Source organism: Dipodomys merriami, unplaced genomic scaffold, assembly GCF_024711535.1.
Source record: "Dipodomys merriami isolate MVZ:Mamm:240054 unplaced genomic scaffold, mDipMer1.0.p SCAF_114, whole genome shotgun sequence".
Lineage (NCBI taxonomy): Eukaryota > Metazoa > Chordata > Mammalia > Rodentia > Heteromyidae > Dipodomys > Dipodomys merriami.
In genome coordinates, this window is record NW_027202427.1 from 1835563 (window position 1) to 1845233 (window position 9671).

Here is a 9671-nt window from a genome sequence, read left to right on the forward strand (position 1 = left end):
AACGGGGATGGAAGTCCAACCAGCCTAGGTAGACATGGATCCTATCTCAAAAATAACCCAAGCAGAACAGACTGGAGAGGTGGCTCAAGTGGCAGTGTATCTGCCCGGCACAGGAAAGCCCTGAGTTCAAAATGAGCACCACCACCAAAAAGAAGTTGGCAATGAAAACCATGAAGTATTCTGCATTTCCCTGCCCCACCCCCACCCCGCCGGATTCCACCAGCCGGGATCTGCTGAGCTCCAGGCAAGTGATAGGGCGCGACTAAACAGCACTGCCACTTTGTACCCTAACAGACCTCCATCGCAAGAGCCCCAGTGTCTACAACAGTTGTAATGCGTGCCATTTTTTTACAGTTTTATTCGTTAGTGTTTGTTCATTGCAGTGCTGGGGGTGAGATGCAGCCACAACCCCGGCCTGAAATGTCTACTAGCTCCATGACTCCTCACCTTGAAGAAAAGCCATACGTGTGCTCAGCCATGGTGAAATGCCCTTAGGTGACCTGTAGCAGCCATCCCCTCTCCAGCGCGTGCGTGTGTGCACACACACACATGGCTTCCTCAGGGACGGCCTGTCTCAGGGTGGGGCCAGTGGATGGCGTGGAAGCCATGCTCCTCCACGGCCCGGTAGAGTGTGATGTACTTGGAGGCCAGCCTCGTCCTCGGGACCACATACTTCTCCGTGAACTCGCCCTTGTCCAGCTGTGCTTTGCCTTCGATGCTCAGCACGCAGTTGACGAAGGTGAGGGCATAGCTGTAGCAGTTGTGGTGATCTTCTTCGTACCTTCGGGAGAGGCCACAGGCAAGAGAGAACCCAGCTCTTACTTGTTTTTGGAAGAGACGGGGTCTTGCCGTGTTGCCCAGGCTGGCCTTACACTCCTGGGCTTGGGTGATCCTCCGGCCTCGGCCTCCTGAGTGCCCGGATGAGCGGGTTCACCGCCGTGCCTGGACCCTCAGAAGGCTGAGCTTTATGGTTTGCTTTGGTTTCAGTAATGGGGCTTGAACTTGGGGCCCGGGTGCTGTCCCTACGCTTTTTTGCTCCAGGTTAGTATTCTAACACTTGGAGCCACAGCGCCACTTTTGGCTGTTGTGGTTAGTTGGAGATGAGAATCTTGCCGACTAGTTCCTGCCCAGCCTGACTTCAAATTGTGATCCTCAGATCTCAGCTTCCTGAGTAGCTAGGATTACAGGCGTGAGCCACGGGTACCTGGCTGTCTGAGCTTTAAAGCCGCTTGGATTCGCCAGGCCAGGTCAGGAGGAGTTTGAGGCTAGGCGGGGCCTCATAGGGGGACTGTATTTCAATTAAATCGGGAGGGAGAAAGGAAAGGAGAGAAGAAAAAGGGAACGGGAGAGAAGTCTCAGGAGCAGCTGGGAAGCACTTCCAGAGCGTCCCGGGACCCTGAGGGCTGAAGCCACCCAGAGACCCACCGGCCATGGCTGCATCGGTGCAGCACCCTCTGCAGGACACCTCAGGCGCCCCGGGAGCACACAGGGACCCACTGGTGACAGGTGGGAGCCGGGAAGGGCCTGCGGCTGCCTACCTGTGGGGCAGCCAGGCCCCTGCGGCAGAGAAGTCCTCCAGGTACTTGTCCCACTGGTCCATCAGTGCGAACAGGCCGGGCTGCACCAGGGGGACGCTCAGGCTCTGCTCCCACCCCGCCCGGTCCCGCTGGACGCCCAGCGCCGTGTAATGGTACACGACCCCTGCAAATGCAAAGGGCCGTTCAGAGGCCAACTCCGGACTTGAGCCCAGGCGTGCAGGACCAGCCTGGGCACATCCAGCTCATCTCAGAAAAGGTCAGGTGCATCTGACAGTTTTAAAAGCCCCGCTGTAAGTTTCTGGTCACTCACAGCTGATGTACTGAGCCAGGAGTGAGGCTGCTGGCAGCACCAGCTACGGCGGCCTGCAGGGGGCGCCCTCTGCGCATTCTGCAGGGAAAAAAAACTCAGGGTGAAATCTGCTGCCAAAGAAACATTTTGTGGGGGCTGGGAAGGTGGCTCAGTGGTAGAGCGCTTGCCTTGCATGCTCGAGGCCCTGGGTTCAATTCTTCAGCACCACATAAGAAAAAAGCCGGAAGTGGCGCTGTGGCTCAGGTGGTAGAGCGCTAGCCTTGAGCTGAAGAGCTGAGGGACAGCGCCCAGGCCCAGAGTTCAGGCCCCATGACTGGACCCCAAAAAAAAAAAAAAAAAAGAAACATTTTGTGTCATCTTTCTATGCGGTGTGTGTGCGTGCACACGCATGAACATGCTGCAAAAGCACTCTACCGCACTCCAGCCTGTGCTGGTGGGGTTTCTGTTTAACTTCTGTGGGATTTTGTTTTGGGAGGGGGGAGGTACACCAGTACTGGGGCTTGAACTCAGGGCCTGAGAACTCTCCCTTAGCCTTTCCAGGCAAAACTGTTGCTGTATCCCTTAAGCCCCAGCTTAAAAGCTTAAAAAAGCTTCCAGCTTTTTGGTAGTGAAGCAGATAAAAGTCACAGACTTCACTACCCAAGCTAACTTCAAACCATGATCCTTCGACCTCAGCCTCCTGAGTAGCTAGGGTTATAGCAGTAAGCCGCCAGCACCCAGCTCCCTGCCCCTATTTTATCCCTGCAGCTTCTCAAACACAGGACACCACTGGCAGTAGGTGTGAGTTGGGCATTTGGGGACTTGAGATCAGATCCCAGTTCTGGATCCAACACAGAAACTCACATCTTTGGGCAACTCAGCCTCTCTGGACATCTGTTTCTTCCTCTCTTATACATCTAGTCGAGCCAGCTACCGGTGGCTCATGCCTGTAATCCTAGCAACTCAAGAGGCTGAGATCTGAGGATCATAGCTCAAAACCAGCCCAGACAGAAAAGTTCCTGAGACTCTTAAGCGCCAACGAACCACCAGAAAACAGAAGTGGAGCTGTGGCTGAAAGTGATAGAGCTCTAGCCTTGAGCAGAACTCAGGGACAGCGCCCAGGCCTCACGTTCAAAACCCAAGACCAGTAGAGCCAGGGTGTGGCTCTTGCCTACGTATGTAAGGCCCTGTCTTCCCATCCTGACTGTGGGGCTGATGAGCTACAAGGGGTGTGAGAACATACTCACCTATGGTATTGGTTATTCCAACATGAAGATCAGACTGCCCATCGTACTCCCTGAAAGAAAGGCCATCGCGTCATCGTCTGTGTGCATTGACAGTGCTGCCTGAGCTGGTCTCGAACTCCTGGGCGCACACACCCCTCCCACCTCACCCTCCGGAGCAGCTGGAACTGCAGGTGTGTACCACTGCACCAGCGATCAAGGGTTATTTTTCTTGTTGCTGTGTGTTTGGCCTACTGCATCCTCCAAAAAAAAGAAGGAAGAAATGTTGATATTGTTGATATTGTGCCATCAGGACCAAAAGGCGTGCAGAACTGCCTTCCTGGGGCTAGGAAGGCAGCTCAGTGGTAGAGCGCTTGCCTTGTATACATGAGGCCCTGGGTTCGATTCCTCAGCACCATATAAGCAGAAAAAGGCAGAAGTGGCACTGTGGCTCAAGTGGTGAGCACTAGCCTTGAGCTGAAGAGCTGAGGGACAGCGCCCAGGCCTAGAGTTCAAGCCCCACAACCAACAAAAAAAAACTGCCTTCCTTTCTTGAGGATGGGGGAAGGGAGCAAGATCATTTAGGATAAAAGTCTTCTCATTCATTTGTTGTTTTGTTTTTGTTTTTATCAGTCCTAGAGCTTGAACTCAGGGCCTGGGCCTGTCCCTGAGCTTTTCCACTCAAGGTTAGCACTCTACTACATTGAGCCACAGCTCCACTTCTGGTTTCCTGGTGGTTCATTGGAGATAAGAGTCTCCAGGCTGGCTTCAAACCTCGATCCTTAGATCTCAGCCTCCTGAGTGGCTAAGATTACAGGCGTGAGCCACCAGCGCCCAGATTTCTCATTTGTCTTGAAAATAACAAAGCTAGAGTCAGCTATCAGAGTGCTGTGGCGCCCCGGTGGTGACAGCTTTGGGTCACTGGTTGAGGGGTGCACTTGAGGTCAGAAATACTCCCTGCTGCTGTATTTGCTTGGACCGCAGAGGCCATTCCTTCTGAAGTGGAACTTCGCATCCTCCTGGGGCTCCTGGGGTCCGCATGGAAGTCATTTGCCGGTGGGGCTCCTCACTCCCTTCTGCGGGAGGGCTCCCCACTTTCAGGCTACTGCAGCTGAATCCAGAAGTATCAGAGGCCCTTCTCGTTCCAAGCCACCCTGGCCCAGACCCCAAGCCCAGACCCCAGCTCAGCCCCAGCACCATAAAACAGGCAAAGGGGAACCCCGCCTGGTGGAAACGTTAACCTGCACAAAGGAGGAAGGACCACCAGGCAGACCAGCAGGGCATTGTGGGAAAGAAAACACATTCTTTTGCTTTTTGGTTCCTTTCAAAAACAGTGACATAAAGCTGAAATAATAATTTGCTCTTTCTGTGTGGGTTCTCCTGATTATCCTTGGCTTTTCCATTTTAAGTTTTACTTTTGCAAGTCCAGAAGAGAATGTGTTGAGATTTTGATTGGAATTGCATTAGATCTGTACATTAAAGTGGGGAGGGGCAAGGGGGGAGCTTACAGGCAGTGCTTCTCTGAGCATGTGCAGAGCCCAACTTCCATCCCTAGCCCCAGGGGGAAAAAAACTAATTTTTTTCCTTTTGTCAGTCATGGGGCTTGAACTCTGGGCCTGGACGCTGCCCCTGAACTCAAGGCTATCACTCTACCACTGAACCACAGTGCCACTTCTAGTTTTCTGGTGGCTCATTGGAGATAAGGGCTGGGAAGGTGGCTCAGTGGTAGAGCGCTTGCCTTGCATGCCTGAGGCCCTGGGTTCGATTCCTCAGCACCACATAAGCAAAAAGAAAAAAGCCGGAAGTGGCACTGTAGCTCAAGTGGTAGAGTGCTAGCCTTGAGCTAAAGAGCTGAGGGACAGCACCCAGGCCCAGAGTACAGGCCCCACGACCAGACCCAAAAAAAAAAAAAAAAAAAAAAGAGTCTCAAGGATTTTCCTGTCCTGGCTGGTTAGGAACCGTGACCTCAGAGCTCAGCCTCCTGAGTAGCTAGGTCGACAGGAGTGAGCCACCGGCACTTTTTTTTAAGGACCAATCCAAAAGCAATGTCACGTTATCCCGAGGCTTGTTTGGTGTGACAGCACACAGCTGCAAGCTTCTGGAATCCAACTCAGTTAGCACGAGCCTCTTAACCAACAGTGGGAGTCCCAGGGTCCTGGATGGTTATGAGTGGAGGCCAGGCAAGCTGGTGGGTGGGAAGCACAGGGGAGAGGCTGGGGCTGGCTTGTGCCTCCTCTGCTGGCCAGCTTGGAGCCACCCAGAGTCGGGGAGGAGCCTGGCTTCTTCGTGGAAGAATCAAGATGGGAACCTGCAGGCTGACCAGTGCCTGCTGCTTACAGCAGCTGGGGGGGGGGGAGTGGGGGAGAGGAGACCAGGGCGGAGCCCTGAGCCGGGCTGGTAGCTCCTGGCAGGGCCATTGATTTAGTCACTACCAGCAGCTCCACAGACCATGGGGCACAGCCTCTTCTCGTGATTTTGGAATCCATCCTTTATAATAATAATTAGTAGTAGTATTTTAGTGAGTCTCACTATATAGCCCTAGGTGGCCTCAAACTCCAGATCTTCTTGCCTGCACCTCCAGCTGGATGCAAAGCCAGATGACGTCTGCAGCAGGAAGAGACCAGCGCTAGCCCTGGACATAAGGTGGGGTGCGGCTCAGTGGAAGAGCTAGGTGCCATCCCTGGAGGATCACACACACACACACACACACACACACACACACACACACACACACACGTCCTTCCTGTTGAGTGAGTTCCCTTCCATACAAAACAGTCTAAAAGCCGGGCGCCACTGGTTCATACCTGTCATCCTAGCTACTCAGGAGGCTGAGATCTGAGGATCACCATCAAAGCCAGCCCCAGAAGGAGTCCGTGAGACTCTTATCTCCAATTAACCATCAGAAAACCAGAAGTGGCGCTATGGCTGAAGTGGTAGAACGCTCATCTTGAGCTGAACAGCTGAGGGACAGGGCCCAGACCCAAAATTCAAGCCCCATGACTGAACAAGGGAAAACAAAAGACAGTCTAAGTACTAGCCCTTCAGGCTCTGCACATAGTACCTGCTTGTCACACAAGTGATGAACTATCCCAAATCATTTTTTGTTGTTGTTGTTTCTGAATTACCTGCGGGGGCATTTTTCTTTCTGTTACATCAACTCTATTCTCATTGCCAACTGCTGGAGGAATCATATTCCTTTTTTTTTTTTTTTTTTTTTGCCGGTCATGGGGCCTGAACTCTGGGCCTGGGCGCTGTCCCTCAGCTCTTCAGCTCAAGGCTAGCGCTCTACCACTGGAGCCACAGCGCCACTTCCAGCTTTTTCTGTTTATGTGGTGCTGAGGAATTGAACCCAGGGCCTCATGCTTGCAAGGCATGCACTCTACCGCTGAGCTACCTTCCCAGCCCTCATAATCCTTCTTAACCTACCAGAATCTCATATTCAGCAATGAGTTCTGAGTTGCAAAACAGCATTGGCTGTTTACACCTGTCTGTAAGGCTGTGTCACAAATTAAACAAGACACAAACAGGCAAGTGCTCCAAGTTGGGCTCTTCACACATATTTTCCCCTCCTAAAATCCCTTCTGCGGGGTTGTTCGTGGATTGTGGTGTATGATTGCCCGTGTCATTGCAGGGAGGTGTACATGCCCCCTCCCCCGCCTTCCCCCCTCTCTCTCTCCTTTTGTCTGTTTCCTCTTGGACAAGCTGGGAATGAAACCTGAGGCTCGCTGTGTGTGACACAAGTGCTGTGCCGCTACGATGTGCCTCTGGCCACACATTGTTGCCTGCTTGGGTTTTTTGCTATTGTTTTGTTTTCCATTCCTGAGGTTTGAACTCAGGGCTTACACTAGCTAGACTGGTGCTCTACCACTTGAGCCACACTGTCAGCCCTTTTTGCTTTATTTTTTGAATTGGCTTTTGTGCCCAAACCAGCCCAAACTGTGACCCTCCTATGTATGCACCTTGCATAACTGGGATGATAAGTGAACATCACTGGGCTCAGCTTGTTGGTTGAGATGGAGTCTCGATAACTTTTGCCCAGATCTCTGCCCCCTGAACCGCTGGGATAGTAGGTATGAGTTCCCACACCATTTTTTTTTGTTTTGTTTTGTTTTTTGTTTTTGTCACTCGTGGGGCTTTGAACTCGGGGCCTGGGTGCTGTCACTGAGCTCTTTAGCTCAAGGTGAGCGCTCTACCACTTGAGCCACAGTGCCACTTCCGGTTTTCTGTGGTTTATTAGAGATAAGAGTCTCTCAGATTTTCCTGCCAGCGCTGGCTTTGAACCCGGATCCTCAGATCTCAGCCTCCTGAGTAGCTAGGATTATAGGCGTGAGCCACCAGCGCCCAGCACACCATTCATGTTGATGAAACAGAAACCCATAGGTATCAATCAGGACGTCAGGCCCCCACACCAGAAGGACTGCCCACCAACCCTCACACCGCACAGCACAGATTAGAAAGAGAAAGTGACTGTGTGCCATAAGGCCAAGCTTGCAAAGTCAGCACAACACAAGAGACTCGGTACCTAAGAAACGTGCCCTGGGTTGGTCTGAGGAGGAAGGAACATGTTTCCTGATGTCCGTTGGTAAGTGGGCTGGAGATGCTGATCGGGGCTTCCTCCAGCCTGGCCGAGCCCACGTCCTGCTGGCAAAGGGGGCAGCGCTGTGGCACCCCGAAGCTGTAGATGGACATTTTGCAGTGGTCGAATTTAATTAAAGGCCTCCCGGCCTCAGCACAGTGCATCTCCGGGGCTCTGGAGACTTCCCTTTCCTGCTCGCACAGCCAGCAAATGAGCCCGCAGAGAGTAACCTGAGGAAGGCAAACCCAAACCGTGTGGTTAACCAGTAACCAGCCAGCACACAGGCTGCGTTCTTAAAGAGCAAGTCTGATGTGTTGGTTTCATTTCGTAGTGGATAGTATCCAGCTCCCACTCATTCATTAAAGCCCTACTTTCTATGCCTCCTGTCTTAGCTTCCGTGTGTGTGTGTGTGTGTGTGTGTGTGTGTGGGTGTGTGGGTGTGTGGGTGTGCGCGCGCGCGCGCTTCTAGCATTAGACTTACAGTACTACCAGAACTATTGTTTCATTCATTTTGTTTCTCCCACAAGTCTGGGGGCTTCTTGGGTTGTGGGAATTTTTTTTTCTTTTCTCTTTCTTTCTTTGTCCAAGAAAAATAAACTCATGCATTCAGCCTTGGGCAGTTTTGTGGAAAATTGTGATTGCCTGTGTTCATAGACACTGGGCTCTGTACCTGGCTCCAAGGAGAATATATAGCATTACTGGCGTTCATTTTTGTTGTTTTTTTTGCTGATGCTGGGGCTTGAACTCAGGGCTTGGGCGCTGTCCCTGAGCTTCTTTTTGCTTAAGGCTAGCACTCTACCACTTGAGCTACAGCACCACTTCTGGCTTTTTCTGTGTATATGGTTCTGAGGAATGGAACCCAGGGCTTCATACCTGCTAGGCAAGCACTCTACCACTGAGCCACCTTCCCAGCCTGGCATTCACTTTTGTGTTGCATAAATACCTGTAATCTTTCTAGGCTGCTTGGCCATTGAGTTATTCTGTAAAGTGAGAAATCCAGAGTGTGATTGTTCCAGGTGGAGAGATTGCCAGGGAGGGGCAGAGGTAATTTCTGGGGTCTGGGGCTATTCTGGGTCTTTAGGGTTACTGCACTATTTCCTGAGTGAAAATCCATCACCCATCATTATTTTCCAATTTAAAATAACTTTAAGCAACTGCATACAAATACAAGGGGAAAAAAAAGCAAGGCTTCTCGTTTCTCCTCCATTTTCCCAAGAATAGTAACTAACAGTAGGTTACTAGGCATTTACTATTATTAAGTTAACCCTATTATGGTTTGAGGGCTGGGGTTTCTCTCATTTTGGACCTTTCCCCAGCCTTGGTGATCCAGGCTTCGGATGAGTGCGTCATAACCCTGCGCTCTGCACCCGGACTGTGTCCCTGCTCAGGCAGAAGCAGCCTTAAGGTGAGAGCTTCTGAGGAGGGCTCCCCACCACAACAGAGGCCCGGGGTGTTTCCTCCCGTGCACTTCCTGAGTTTAACGTGCTGGGCACAGGAAATACCCACCAGCCTCCTGTCACTCACAGACTACACAGGTGCCCGTGTTCTCCTGACAGCCAGGCAGACAGGCTCTAGCTGCCGCTCAAGGACCTGGCAATCACCGGCTTCCAGAAACACCGTCAGATCGTTAGTCCCGAGGCCGGCGGCGCCGTGTGGCCGAGTGCAGACATATATGCATGTGTGTGCGCACATCATGGACAGAGAAGGAGGTGCATTATTTGACACATCACAGCATCTTCAATCCTATTTATATTACGGATAAAACCAAAATGCACAATTCATAGAGGGTGTGTGTCCCGAGGCTGCTCCGGACGGCTCCCGCGCGGGCCCGCAGTCTGCGTCTCCCCAGCTTCTCCGGTTCCTTCCTCCACCTCGGTTCGCTAGCTTCGGACGTGCTGTGGCTTGGCCGGAGCCGACCTCAAGCCGTCTGAGGCCCGAGTTCCACGAGAACAGCAGGAGAAGGAATGAGACGAGCGCGGGGCGAGCGAGCGGGGGCTGCCCCGCGCTGGCCCCGGGGGAGCGGAAGCCGGCGCGGGCCGGGCGGG

The 9671-nt window shown here is 52.5% G+C and overlaps 1 protein-coding gene and 1 non-coding gene across 3 annotated transcripts; both read right to left on the reverse strand.

Moving 5' to 3' along the window:
* Nucleotides 1-341: 341 nt before the first annotated feature.
* On the reverse strand, nucleotides 342-9650 carry LOC138822714 (MKRN2 opposite strand protein-like). 2 transcript variants are annotated; one of them, XM_070015593.1, is made up of 5 exons: nucleotides 9151-9650; nucleotides 7573-7856; nucleotides 3075-3124; nucleotides 1539-1701; nucleotides 342-781 (listed from the first exon to the last, which is right to left on the reverse strand). In XM_070015593.1, exons 2-5 carry the CDS (start codon nucleotides 7788-7790, stop codon nucleotides 559-561), a joined length of 654 nt encoding a protein of 217 aa, XP_069871694.1. In that variant the 5' UTR covers nucleotides 7791-7856; nucleotides 9151-9650; the 3' UTR covers nucleotides 342-558. The 2 variants fall into 2 exon arrangements, with proteins under 2 accessions (XP_069871694.1, XP_069871695.1); XM_070015594.1 differs by having other exon boundaries at nucleotides 9133-9650.
* LOC138822755 (small nucleolar RNA SNORA40) lies at nucleotides 6457-6586 on the reverse strand. The gene has a single exon (XR_011370615.1). It is a non-coding gene; the product is annotated as a small nucleolar RNA SNORA40 (small nucleolar RNA).
* Nucleotides 9651-9671: the final 21 nt, after the last annotated feature.